The 14,497-nt window shown below is 38.2% G+C and overlaps 2 protein-coding genes across 2 annotated transcripts in view; both read left to right on the top strand.

Moving 5' to 3' along the window:
* Positions 1-3,929, top strand: part of gnb5b (guanine nucleotide binding protein (G protein), beta 5b) — a 12,268-nt gene extending 8,339 nt beyond the window's left edge. Inside the window, exons 10-13 of the mRNA XM_024294850.2 lie at positions 2,410-2,462; positions 2,624-2,720; positions 3,051-3,217; positions 3,521-3,929. Of these exons, the coding sequence (XP_024150618.1) occupies positions 2,410-2,462; positions 2,624-2,720; positions 3,051-3,217; positions 3,521-3,532 (329 nt within the window). The 3' untranslated portion in view covers positions 3,533-3,929. The remainder of the gene's footprint in view (positions 1-2,409; positions 2,463-2,623; positions 2,721-3,050; positions 3,218-3,520) is intronic.
* Positions 3,930-6,906: 2,977 nt separating this feature from the next.
* bcl2l10 (BCL2 like 10) lies at positions 6,907-9,979 on the top strand. The gene is made up of 3 exons (XM_024296280.2): positions 6,907-7,041; positions 7,948-8,409; positions 9,309-9,979. The coding sequence occupies exons 2-3, from the start codon at positions 7,951-7,953 to the stop codon at positions 9,429-9,431; spliced, it is 582 nt and encodes a 193-aa protein (XP_024152048.1). The 5' UTR covers positions 6,907-7,041; positions 7,948-7,950; the 3' UTR covers positions 9,432-9,979.
* Positions 9,980-14,497: the final 4,518 nt, after the last annotated feature.

The raw sequence follows: 14,497 nt of genomic DNA, 5'->3' as shown, positions 1-14,497 counted from the left end.
GGAAAAATGTCTAATTTTGCCAAAACAGCTAGCATAATGCTAAAATATTAGCTAAACTTAACCTAAAAACTGGAAAAATGTCTAAATTAGCCAAAAACAGATAGCATGTCGCTAAATTAAAAGCTAAATTCCAAATTACTCTAAAAAAACACATTAGTCGCTGAACATTTTAAAGTTTAAATGGGTTCTCTACGGGTGAAAGTATATGCAGAAGTTCGCAAGTTTCAAAGGGCACAAAGTTTTTGAGGGTTTTGCAATTTCTCTTTCACTTTCCATGGGGCATATTTTTGTTCAATATTTCAGAAACTATGAAGTTTATAAATACAAAAAGTGCAAGCAGTAATGTCCTGAATGAGCTGAACATTTTGATACAAAGTTTACTGAAATCGCTGAAAGTGTGATTTGAGTTTTTATGTGCCGAAAAAACATTCAGAAAGGAGCAGGAGAATCACTACAGTGTAAATGCTTAGTAACCATTCACACAATTAAAGTGATAGATTTAGGTTATACACAAAAACGCTTAAATAATATCTTAACAAAAGTTACATATCATGACTTAGTGGCTTGTTGAACGGTCTTTAGCAGCTGTGGGCATTTATTACAGTTGCAGAGATAAGCTGGAAACAGCTGCTGGTCATAAAACCAGCAATTTCCTCAATCAAACTGGCTTTTTCATTAGTTAGCTGATCCATAACAGTCAGTGTTTGATGAGCTAAAGTCTATGTTGAGTGGAAAAAGTCTGCAGGGAAAACATTGGTGTCTCAGTAGCCGTTTGGGAAAGTTTAAATTATATGATTTGCTCCAAGACTTCAAGTGAAAAAAGTCCAGGCCTAAAATTTCATGTTGCAAATTGTGATTAGATAGTCAAAAAATATAAACTCAACAAGGGTGGCTTTGTTTGAAAAGGGAAGAAATGACCTTTGGTGACTTTATTTTTCTCTGTGGGGAATTTGGGTTACTGCACTGACAAAGCATTTCCCAGAGGGGAACAATGCAGATATTTTATTCATCCCTGAAAGGGAATTTTTCAGCAAGCAGACAAACTGGCATCTTCCAACTAAACGATGACTTGTCTTTGTAAACAAGAGCATGACGGCGTAAACTTGCATACATACCAGAAAAATTGTCTTTAATCTGCTACACAAATGCATTACAAATACAAACACGGTCTGCACTACTTTTTGAGCGGAATAATATCTCGTTATCACAGACTTCGTTTTCTTGAGAAAACAAAATTAGTTTTCTCCTGATAACGAGATAATCAATAACGAAGAAGGAAGCATCCCACACTCCCTTTCCCGCACGGAGATGCAGAGACTTCATCTGTTTTGAGTTTCTTTATTTTGTGGTTAACAAGAAAAACAGCAGAAGAACACTCCACAAAAGTTATATTTTGTCTATTTCCTTTTTATTATTTTATTAGTGGGTTTACACTCCTCAAATGCCTTCCATCCTTCTCATCCAGCAGCCCTCCTCCCTTTATTTCCCCCAAACCTCCGAACAGGTTGATTGACAGATCACAGCGCCGATGAGAACCTGTTCATGGTGTGTTCAATGAACTCTGGACATTAGCAGACCCAAACAGCCACTCGGCCCAACTCAATCCGCTACTATGCTTTTGTCATTTTTATACAATCCTCAGAAAAACAAAGCAGCTGCTGATGTCCAGAGCTCAGTGAACGCACCATGCAGAAACGCTCTGCAGACCTGAATTCTGTCAATCTGTCAATGTTTGTTCAGGGTTTTGGGGACAATGAAGGGAGGAGCTGGTGCATGAGACTGAATTAAGGCATTTAAAGAGCATAAATCCACTAATAAATAAAAAATAGACTAAAAACAACTTTTGTGGAGTGTTTTCAAACAGGTGAAGTCTCTGTGTCTCCGTGCGGGAGAGGAAGAGCATCATTCTTCGTTCTTAATTATCTCGTTATAACGAGAAAACGATTGTATATAAAAAAAAAGGAGGGCAGGCTGTTTTCGGCTTCCGTAAATGAGTCATGTCCAAAGTTTGTTTTTTAAGTAAAACTATCAGTTTAACGGGTTTGGATTTTCTTGCTTTTAGTTCTATGAAAAGAAAGGGAATTCCATGTAAATATAATAAAAAATAGAACTCAAACTAATAAAACTATCACGAAAACGATTATAGATTTGAAATATTGTTACCTATAACCAATAATCTATTAAAATAATAAAAATTGTACAGAAAAATATGACTTCAAAATGTTACACTTGAGGCATAAAACAATCGATTTGAAGCTCTAATGTTTTAAGTGACTTTTTTTAGTTTATGTTTTCTTATTTGAAGGCATTTAATTTTATTTTGAAAGTGAGAACTGGTGTTTATTTTTTTACCTTTTATTGTAGTATCATAACAGAAGCACGTCTCTTTCTATGCCTGCTCATGCGTTAACAGGTACTACCCCAGCGGAGACGCATTTGCATCTGCGTCAGACGATGCCACGGTGAGTCAGATGTGTGACCTGCATCTGTATTTGTTGTCTAAATAAAGCAAGCATACATCTGTTGGATCATTTTGTCCTGATGAAATGTTCGTAGCTAAGCAAATTCATTTACTCTGAAGAGTAGGAGGGTTGGAAAAATATATGTGTTTGTGTTGTTTCAGTGCCGTTTCTATGATTTACGAGCTGACCGTGAAGTGGCGGTCTACCAGAAGGACAGCGTGATATTCGGAGCGTCCAGCGTGGATTTCTCTCTGAGTGGTAATGCCTTTAGTCACAATTCTAATTTTGTTCTTTGGCTTAAAGGCAAACTGGCGACAGAGGCATCGCTAGTGACGCTGAAACACAAAATCTTGTTTAACATACAGTAACTTTTCAACCGTTAACACAATCAACGTGATATTCTGAAGGAGAAAAGCAGCTTTTCTCCTTCAAAATCTACTGGAATCACGTTGATTGTGTTAACGGTTGAAAATTTATGGCAAATCAAAGACATATAAACACTGGAGTTAAAGAGTTAAGGGAGTTTCATCTCATCCCGACTCTTCTTCCACTTTCCCTCCACTGAGTTCCCCCCACATCTGTGTGCAGGCCGCCTGCTGTTCGCTGGTTATAACGACTACACCATGAACGTGTGGGATGTGTTGAAAGGAACTCGGGTCTCCATCCTGTTTGGCCACGAGAACCGCGTGAGCAGAGTGAGAGTGTCGCCGGATGGCACTGCCCTCTGCTCGTCCTCCTGGGACAACACCTTACGGGTGAGCTGGAGTTTCCCTCCACAAATAGAATTTTGGGTTTCGGTGAAATTGTTTTTGTATGAGTAACGGATGAGTAACGTCAGATTTAGAGAGTGGTGTATATGACTTAAAAGATCAGTAATCCAACAAAGCTCCATAAAGCCAGCATTATGGAGCAGTGTCTTAAAGGGACAGTGAAAATTTAAAAAATAAATAAATAAAGTCCCATTAGGGGCAGCTTTTTTTTCCCCAGAAAACATTGACCTTTTGTATCGGTCTTTAGAATTTATAAACTGATGTCTCTGTCGTATTTTTCTTTTGCAGATTTGGGCCTAATTACACCTTTTGAGGATTTGTTCTGTTTCTGCTACCATCAAAAGATGATTGATCCCTTGCCCCAATGATAAAATACTTCAGTGTGACACAAGAACACAAACATTACTTTAAAAAAATATCTAACCCAGATTTTTTTAGCTTTTAAGTAGATTAACAAATCATTAGCTGCAAATATTGACTATAAAAAAATATTCTGTATGATGTGATTTTATGGTTACAGTACAGTTTTGTAAATTATGTACATAGATTAACCTTCCTCAGAATTATCTTGTGAATGAAAAAACTCTTTATTGCATTGAAAAAAATAATACCTAGATGTCACTGCTTTAGAAAATATATAAAGTACAGCAGTTTAAGTTAGTTTGTAAAGAGAAAATAAAAAAAATTCTGTATTCTTTCTTTGTTTTTTTTTTTCCACTGTCTGCCATCACATCTCACATATGCTTTTCTCTTAATTATTCTGTTTAAAAAAAGAGTTTATTTAGTTGAAGCAATCTTTTTCTTTTAAGGACAACTTCCATTCATTTAATTTGTGAATTGGTTTTACTTTACTTATTTTAAATATTAAAAAAAAAAATTCTACTTTGTTCAGTTTTAATCACTGGTTTTGTAAAAATTGCTTCCTAACAGAATTGTATTTGATGAAAATTATGAATGAATATATATATATATATATATATATGATGCTCACAAAAATTAAAGGAACACTTTTTTATTGGGCATGAATTGAATTAAACCTGTCTGATAATTTTCTGGCTGGTTAAGCAGCTGAGGGCCTCGTTAATCAATTTCAGCTGTATTGGTGTTGATGGAATTAACAACAGGTGCACTTCAGTGGTAACAATTAGAAAACCCTCAAAACAGGACTGGTGTTACATTTGGAGGTCATTTCAAGTTTCTCCCTCTTGATCTTTTTTGGCTGATTTTCCACTCAGGCTGATTTTGGCTTGATAATTATCTCTACTGGCAGTATGAGGCGACTCCTTAACCCTACAGAAGTTGCACAGGTTGTTCTCCAGGATGTTACATCCACACGTGCTGCAGCAAGAAGGTTTAATGTGTCTCCCAGCACAATTTCCAGAACATAGAGGAGATTTCAGGAGACTGGTGGTTATTCTCGGAGAGCTGGACAGGGCCGTAGAAGGTCCTCAACCCCTCAGCAGGACCGATACCTGCTCCTTTGTGCAAGGTGGAACAGGCTGAGCACTGCTCGTGCCCTACAGAATGACCTCCAGAGGGCCACTGGTGTGAATGTCTCTACCCAAACAATCAGGAACAGACTTCATGAAGGTGGCCTGAGGGCCTGACGTCCTGTAGTGGGCCCTGTGCTCACTGCCCAGCACCGTGGAGCTCGACTGGCATTTCCTCAAGAGCACCAGAATTGGCAAGTCCGCCACTGGCGCCCTGTACTTTTCACAGACGAGAGCAGGTTCACCCTGAGCACCTGTGATAGACATGAAAGAGTCTGGAGAAGACGAGGAGAACGTTATGCTGATGTTCAACATGACAGGCTTGGTGGTGGGTCAGTGATGGTCTGGGGAGGCATATCCATGGAGGGACGCACAGACCTCTACTGCCTAGGAAATGGTGCTCTGACTACCATAAGGTATCCAGATGAAATCCTTGAACCCATTGTCAGACCCTACGCTGGTGCAGTAGGTCCTGGTTTCCTCCTAATGCACAACAATGCCTGGCCTCACGTGGCAAGAGTATGCAGGCAGTACCTGGAAGATGAAGGAATTGAAACAACTGAATGGCCTTCACGATCCCCTGACTTAAACCCAATAGAACATCTCTGGGACATTATGTTTGGGTCCATTAGGCGCCGCCAGTTTGCTCCTCAGACTGTACAACAGCTCAGGGATGCCCTCACACAGATCTGGGAGGAAAGGCCACAAGACACCACCCGTCGTCTCATTAGGAGCATGACGCGACGTTGTCAAGCATGCATACAAGCTCGTGGGGGCCACACAAGATACTGAAAAGCATTTTGAGTTGCAGAAATTAAGTTTTGGTAAAAATGGACTAGCCTGCCACATCTTCATTTCACTCTGATTTTATGGTGTCTACACAATTGAGCCCTCTGTAGGCTGAAAACTTTTATTTCCATTAAAAGACTTGGCATCCTTTTGTTCCAAAGACACTGCCCTGTCGTTATTTGTATAGATATCCAACTTCATATTGAGATCTGATGTATCTAATGTGTTTCTTTAAAGTGCTCCTTTAATTTTTGTGAGTAGTATATATATATATATATATATGTTGGAATGTCATTTCCCTTTTATGTAGCAAGTTAAGGTTCTCCACAGGAAAAATAAATCCTAGGAACTGACATACGGTGTAGTTATTTCCAAAACTAGAACAGAAATTAAACCAGTGTTATTTCATGTTTTTTTTTTTTTTTTTTTACGTTTTTCCCCACAGGATGTGGGAATAAATATGTGAAAATGTCAATAGAACAGTCAGCAGAATAACAAAATACAGCTCATCCATGTGGTGGGAACATATGCTTGACAGGAATATTTCTATGTAAATTGTCACATTGTAAACATAACACATTTTTATGCTTATTAAAAAAAAAACTTTTTTTAATGAAAAAATGTCATTGTAGTTATAATTTTCCATGACAAAGGAGATGTAAAGTTGAGTTAAATGTGCTTTTAAGCTCAATTTTATCTCAAAAAGTTTGAGAGGGGAATTCTTGGGTTGCATTTTCTTTTTTATTTAACCTTTATTTTCCCAAAGAGAACAATTTGCCAAGTGTCACAAAACATTTGTAAAAATGTAAATTTTTTGTGACTGGGGAAAGGAAATGTAGATTTAAACCATACATAGACACTCAGCTGTTACATGATCAGATTACACCAAAAGCTGCTTTTTGCTCTAGTGTCAAGACAGAACAGTCCAGAGCTAAAAGGAAGAAAACAAACGTTTGGGGTCGCGGTGGTACCAGATTTTTTGTTTTTTTAATGGGAAACAGAAAACACAGTCTAGGAAGCCCCAATAAGACAAGGAAGGGGAAAAAATCCTGCAAAAAATTACCCTGTAGTGAAAGTAGTAGCAAATATCAGCAGATTTAACATGCGTGATGGCTAGAATTTGGTTACAAGCAACATTTCCTGATGCAGGCCAATGAACTAAAGCAGTGATGCCGACCCACAGTTTTATAAATTATAATGAAAAGAAAAGAAAACGAAAATTCACCTGTAAATAAGTGAAGAATCGTTTTTTCTTAGTGTACTATTCAACACCTATTTTTTGTGGAAATCTTATACATTTTAAGACTGCAGCACATGCTGAATGTTGTCATTTGTACTTTTACTTTGTGTTGAATGATAATTTTTTATTCAATTTAAATGCGTTTGTGGTTTAGTAAAATTAGGGGATTTTGTGGGCTTTAGGCTCTATGGACTATAGTGGGCGGAGTTATACAGTCACGGAAGCTGTGAAGTGTGGTAAGGTTCTCCTTCCGCCGTCTCAGTGCGCAGTTGCTTGATATCGCTGGGAGGGTGAGCCTTTTTGTCTCTTTTACATCTAAAAAAATGCCTTAAACAATATTTGTATACAATTATTTGTAAATATAGAGACTATTTATGTATTTGTAATTATTTATAGATGTGTTAGAATGTAGACCGGTCTCGTGAAGCGGAGTTAGCTCGATGTAGCGTCGGAGATCGGCTCTTTGTGTCCTCCATTGACAGTCTGCGGAAAAAACGGCGAGTTCACTTCAAATTCGGCGATTTAAAGCAACAAGTGATTTTAAATGTATTTTTCAGATTGCATTATTATGTATACTCTGTGTTAAAGATGTATTCGCGTTTTAGTGGCTGGTTTTCGTTAACTTAAAGGCTAGCAGGAACCTTTACTCGGTTCATCATGTCGAGCTGCTCCGAACAATCGAGACTGAAAGCTCTTTCAGTTTGTCTTTTTTCCTTCAATAAAATAAACACTTTTACAGCCTGGTAAATATGAATTCGACTCGCTTTTATTATCATTTATCCACGTATTTTTTCTCAACAATTATTTGTGAAAGCTAAACAGTCGAAAGTGGGTTAAAGTGACCCAAATCTATAAACTTTAATTGAAATTCAGTATGTATCGGAATAAAACTTTATTTATTCATTCATAGTAGTCTGAAATTGTCGTGTCACTGCTAATAGTGACTGGACAGAAAGAATGACTCACCAGTCCTGAATGTTTGTTTAAGATGACTGGATTAAATGGAATGGTCAATCAAATGCTTTTATTTTGGTAATTCACTCAAGGAAATTTTGTTTTTTAATAATTCTTCACAGATTTGACACCTAAAATATTTGAGTTTGTCTAATATCCACGTGGAAAGCACTTTTAAATGTTGTAAGGAAAAGTGCCTTTATAAATAAAGTTTTATTTGAATGGATGGTTTTTCTGCTCAGAAAATGTCTTGTGGGCTGAGGAAAGAGACCCTAGCTGTGGCCCTGGATTACCTGTCCCTGAGCTGCAGGAGCCCAGTCCTCCAGGCCCCCCCACCTCCCAGCGAGTCAGCTTCTGCCATGCGGCGCCTGGCCCAGGACATGGAGACGCAGTACCAGCCCCGCTTCTCCACGCTAGCTCAGGACTTCAGGAAGCACTGCGGGCCGGACCTGTGCTCCAGCCTCAGGAAGGTGATGGAGGAGCTGGTGGGAGATGAACACTTGAACTGGGGGAGGGTTGTTTCCCTTTTTGCATTCGTGGGAGTGCTGGCGAGACAGCTGAGGGAGCAAACGGACACGAACCCGGGGCTGGACCTCGGGCGGGAAGCGGCACCCGGACCTGTGAGCTGCCAGGCGCTGGCAGAAACTGTAGCTGATTTCCTGGGAGGAGACAAGAAAGAGTGGATGCTAGAAAATGATGGATGGGTGAGTTTGAACAGATGTTCTCAAATGTAACAATAAAACCCCAAACATGTTTATCTTTTCAGCTTATGTTGGGGAAATTAGGTGTTTTTCTGCTTTCTAAAAGGTTGTTTTTCTAGCATTTGTCGTGGGAAACCACCCAGTTTTCAAGCCCAGATTTACAACTTTGGACCCTTTTTACTGCTTGTTTTCCAGCATTTAAGCCTCTTAAAGTATAAAAATCCTGATACAGCTGCTTTAAATTCACAAAGCAATTGGTTTTTAACTGTTTTCCTGATGAAACAAAGACATACAAACATATTGTCAATAAGAAGGAAAATGAATAACTTCCTTATTTGCTTCTGAAGGTTAAATGGGACTGTTGTGATGGACTCAAGTCCCAGAAGGTTTAACAGTCTGAACACATCATCCGCCGAACACTGGGATTTATGAATGGGCTCGCCTAGAAACCCACATAAACACAAACACAGCGAGGCCTGCCCCTCCCTCCTCCCCTCCCTCCCCCAGCTGGCAGCTGCTTTCAACAGCTCAGGCAGATGGACTCTGCAGCAACAGTCAGAGCTGTATTGAAGTTGGCATTATCTGCACGGTACGAGTAGAAAAAGACACAAAAAACAAGCAGCTGAGAAGCAGCCAGGGGCACCTGGAGCGGAGAGCAGGTGCAGCCGCTGCACAAATATGTGGCTTTTGTGTGAAAACATGAAGCAGAAGTACAGCTGCTGCACTGTTTGAGGAGCCTGTCCTCTTTGTGGTGAACAAGAGGAGCTCAGTTTACATGTAATCTTTTTTGGGGGAAAAACCCAGACTGTGGCTCTTTCCCAAAAACCATCTGCCGACATTTTTGACAGCTTTTTTGAAGCGCCGTCTTCTTCTTTACTGAAAGCTGTGTCTTCTCCCTGCAGGAAGGCTTCTGTAAGTTCTCCAGAACAGCCAGAGAGGTGAGCCAGGACTCGTCCATGAAGACGGCGCTCTTTGCAGCGGCCAGCGTGGGCCTGGCCGGACTCACCTTCCTCCTGGTGCGCTAGAAATGTATCCCCCTGTTCTCCACTGGGGGGCAGTGGCTAGAACAACCCTCACTTGTTTCTTACGATTGTAAAGTTTTTCTTCATCTTTGTTTTACCACAGCGCAGGACCCATTCAAATTCTTCACTTTTAAAAGGTTTATTCTTCAACAGTGCAGCTAAAATACTTCATTTGAAAATGGAAATTTAGTTTTAAAATGATCGGCTGCCTTTTTTTGTTCATGAATTGTGTATAGATTAATTCCAGTGTAAATTAATATATTATATTTATATCAAATGAAGCAGTGACCCTTTTTTGTAATCTGCAGCTACGTCCCTCGTTCTGAAGTTTGTTTGCCTTTTTTTTTAGGAATATCTGTGATTTATGAGGTCAGCAGTGAGAATGGCCACACAATGGTGCTATTAAATGTTGCATAGTAAGCTAATAAACCAGGGACCAATCTGACTTTTGCATTTAAACAATCTATCCCTCGACCTATGAAAAATATATTTTTACATTTTTTGGTTCTATTTATTTCTCCCTATTTTGTAATAAAAGAAACAAGTGTTTACTTGTTGTCCGGTGAGGTGGTTTGTGGGTAAAAATATCAGCTTTTGATTGCTCTTTAGCGCAGTTTGGATGAGAACTAGCTCTGCAGACGCGTGCAGACATGAAGCCATGAATAAGACATGATCTAGTGTCTCCTGTTCCTCCAGGCGTCTGCAATGCGCTTTAGAACAATCTAAAAAAGAAGGGTGGGTAACTCGAGAGAAGCCTCAAAAGTTAAAGAACTGACAGGTGATCTGGGTCAGAGTGACCCTCTTCAACAAATAAAAACACTTGTCTACACAACTCACTTTGCACTCAATGTAGCTTTGCTGTAAAATAATCTGTTGCAACTCTGCAAATGTGACTGAGCTGAATGGCTGGTTACACTCTGCAAAACTAACCTCATATTTCTCTGTTTCACTTCCAAAAGGAAATGAGTTCATGCAAAATGAGACGTTTTGTGTGGAGCTGCAGGGTCTGAATCTGAGCGCAGGATCTTCTTCTTACTGACCTTTCCTCGACTCTGCAGTTCGAGTGTGGAAAGAAAGCACAGCAATAATTAACTAAAATGCAAAGCAGTCTGGAAAAACACTTTCCTAGTTTCCATCCAGTTAATAACAGTTTTGTATCAATACAGTTAATCTAGTATGAATCCGGATTCATCTGTTTAAAATGAATAGAAATGTTAGCTGACTTGTGTTTTTTATAAAAGGGTTTAGAAATCCAGCAGCTTGTTCAAAGTGTGGCCACGCCCCCCAGCGTGGATATAAAAACAAGCAAACTGCAGCTCTCAATTCACATCTGCAAAGTGAAGGAGCAAAAACAAAAAAAGAATGAATCGGATAAACCAAACAGACCAACTCAGCATGAGATGACATGAAGAGCTTCATAATGGAGACCGCTGTTAGCAAACATCCTCTTAAGCAATGACGGTGCAGACAATGAGAGGAATCCAGACGGACTCTGAACTACTGTGGGACACGAAACGCTGTCATCTTAACATGGACTTCAAATAAACCCAGCTGATCCACTTTTTGACCTTTCAGGTCAGGGGTGTCAAAGTCAATCGCACTGGGGGCCAAAATCCAAAACACCTTTAAGGTCGCGGGCTGAACAGAATAAACATTTATTGAACACACTAAAACTAAATTTTTGAACTTAATATAACTATCAATAAAAACAGACAGAAATATTATTCCAGAATAAATCAACTTAAACCTTGAATAACTTTCAATATTTTACTCTTCGTTAAAATATATTTTGCCAAAATTATACAAGTTATAAATAAGCGTAACATATTGGGTTATTAATAATAATAAAATAAAATGTTGTTGATAGAATCACAATGTTTCACTTTTCATTGGTGGACTTCTCTCCACCCTCAAACCAGTCATGTCAGGAATCCAGATTCACGCTAGTATGACAGTAGATAAATACTTTCTAATTAAACTTTTGTTCTGTTTTCGGCTTTGTTTTGGCCTCCTGTCAGTGACCCTCACGCTATGCAACTCTAACCAGGGTTTAGAAATAGTTTAGTGAAAGCACAGACGGATGGTTTCCTGTAGTGCATGAACCCGTTAGTCTCTCACACCTACAGCAGCACAACCCTGATGCTTGAGGCTCCCGTCTACAACGACTCGTGTGGTTTCCTTTCTCTGCAGTTTCACTTCTGAGCGACAAGCTCGCAGTCGAGGGTTTGTTCTGTTAATGTGACAGATTATGTGGTGGTGGTTATTGGGGGGTGGGGGGTGATTAAGCGGATGATGTAGTCTGCTTTTGAGTAAAGTAAAAAAAAAAAGCCTGACATTAAGAGCTGGGTCACATCTGCCATCACAGCTTCAGTGTTTACGCTGATGGTTTTTAAAGGATTCATACTTTACTGCAACAGGAAGAAAAAGAAAAACCTTAAATGAAAAAAAAAAAAATATATATATATATAATGAAAAAAATAAAGGCTAAAAACACTTCTGAAAGTTCTTAAATATTAGGCAAAATAAGAATATCCTCCCTGTTGGCCTCAGTAGAAAAATGAATGTCAAACTCAATCACACAAGGTGCCAAAATCCAAAACACACCTTAGGTCACGGGCCGAACATTTATTGAACACTCTAAAACTATTTTTTTATGTAAAACTGTAACTTTTTAGCATATTTATGAACTAGATATATAGCATCGGCTTTGATAATGCTAGTGTGAATGCTGTAAGCTGAATGTAGCCTCTGAAGATGCTAGTTCTGATAGCTGAAAATACTGAAGGTGATAGCCAGCTAAAAGATTAGCTAAATGGTAAATTAGCCTAGAAAAATTGGTTAGCCAGAACAGTTAGCTGAAAAAATAGCTAAACTTCAAATAACTGCAAAAAAATCCCAAAGTAGCCAAAACAGCTAGCATATAGCTGAAATAATCGCTAAACTAAAAAATAGACTAAAAAAACTTAATAAAAAAGGCGGAAATATTATCCCAGAATAAATCAACTTAAACCTTAAGTAACTTTCAATATTTTAGTCTCCATAAAAATATATTTTGTCAAAATTTTACAAGTTAGAAATAAGCGCATGACAACAATGGACCATTAATAACAAAAAAAAAATGATCTGGGGGGTCAGATATATTTGAGTTCACAGATGTAGCTTAACCTAAGAATTGACTAAAACGGAGTCAGAGGCGTCGCTGGGTTTTAGGAACAGTCGGGATGAAGAAACACCACGTTTGCATTTGCTATTTTTTGGGCAACGTTTTCCTGTTTGCTAGTTTTCAGTGCAGTAACACTGACTCCTTGTTTTTGTGTCTTCTCATCACCAAAGCTTTACTCCGATTCTTGCGACCATTACTGACTAAGCTAACATGTTAGAGGCTTTTGCCAAACACTACACAGGAAGCAGAAAGCTGTACTCTGGGTGACTGAATATTCTAACCAGTTGTGTTTTGTGGTTTCTGTGCACTAAAATGATCGTGTGGGTAACTCTTCAGCTTTACCTGCCTTTGCCCCTCAATCAATCTCTGCGGTGGAACGAGCTGCAGCAGCTTCATCGTTTTCCCTCTCGTTCTGTTTGTTCTCCTTTCTCTGTAACTGAATTAATATCTGATCCAGCCTGATGTCATGACACACCGCAGTCATTTGTTGCTCCCAAACACTTTGAAGTTGCATAAATTACATTTGGACAAAAGTGACTAAAATGGTTGGATTTTAACACCTTGACAAACATTACTAAATTACTTTAGTTGAAGTGATACTAAAATAGAATTCTCAACAATATTTTGGTCGTATTTCTTGGCTCTCCACTTTGTAATCTTGACTCTTGAAGAAAATCAAATTAAGTAAGTCTTAATTGGTGCACCATGACTGAAATGTTTCAGATTTCATATCGAGTTTCATCAAGTTCTAGTCAGACTTTCTGCATCACAAATGACCATCCCGTATGGAAAGAAAATGGGCTCACCTCAAATTGTGTGTGCGCAATTCTTGATTTGTGTGTAACTTTAGATTTGTGTGTGTGTGTGTAAATCTTGATTAGTAACTCATACAATGCATTTTGTGCACAAGTACGAAATAAAAAAAAATACAATTTAAGATTAAAACAGCTTGAAACTAACTACACACAAATCTTTAAAAATGACACACGAATCTCTTGTTACACACACACAAAACTGCATTTATGCACAAATCTGATGAATCAAGTATCAAACATCAACAAAAATATATATGTATGCAGATTATTTTCCATTGGAAGAGTCATTTATTCTCACAAATCTCTCAAGAGACATATTCCAACTTTCTTAATATGCACCAATAATTAAAATAAAAAAGTCTAGAGTTATCAAAATCAGAACATTACCTGTTGGGAGTGTATCCTGCTTTGCTCCAGAATTCCTTTGACCTGGAAAGTGGTGGATGGATGAAGATCTCACTAAGAGTTTTATTCCTGAACCCGTGAATGATGCAGAGCTTTGGTAAGATAGCCTCACTAAAGTTAACTTTTTATTTTTGTAGCTGTGCGCAGATTATTCTTGATGGAGAACAGGTGAGACGCAAGGTTTTGTCAAATATTCATTAAAAACAAAAGAAATTGGGTTATTTTGTCTAATATTTCAGTTTGTTTGCAAAACTAAAGCACTTAAATGTGACCAAAAAAAACACAATTTGACAGCCAATTAAAAGCTTTTCTTAATATTGTATTTTATTATAAAATGATTTAATTAAAAACATAAGATTATATGATTTACACAACTTGTGTGCACAAAAGGAACAATTTGTTGACAAAACTTATTAAAAATAAGTGACTAGCACGAAATTAATTATGTGTGCACACAATGCAAACGATGGGTTTGTTGTGCTCAGGAAACGAGTTCAATAAAACATTTGCAGACGACTAAATCAATGATGCTGAAATGATAGTATCCGTTTGTATTTAAGAAACAACTTTAGCCCACAATGCTACATTAGTGTGTGTAGAAACACGCTGATTGGAAAAATTGTGCACATATTTTTTTTTTTTTTTTTGTGTGAACAAAATTTTTACTTATTCAAGGGGGATAAAAA

Source organism: Oryzias melastigma, linkage group LG3 (genome assembly GCF_002922805.2).
Source record: "Oryzias melastigma strain HK-1 linkage group LG3, ASM292280v2, whole genome shotgun sequence".
Taxonomy (NCBI): domain Eukaryota; kingdom Metazoa; phylum Chordata; class Actinopteri; order Beloniformes; family Adrianichthyidae; genus Oryzias; species Oryzias melastigma.
Note: the sequence above shows the minus strand (reverse complement) of the source record. Positions and strands in the feature narration are given on the sequence as shown.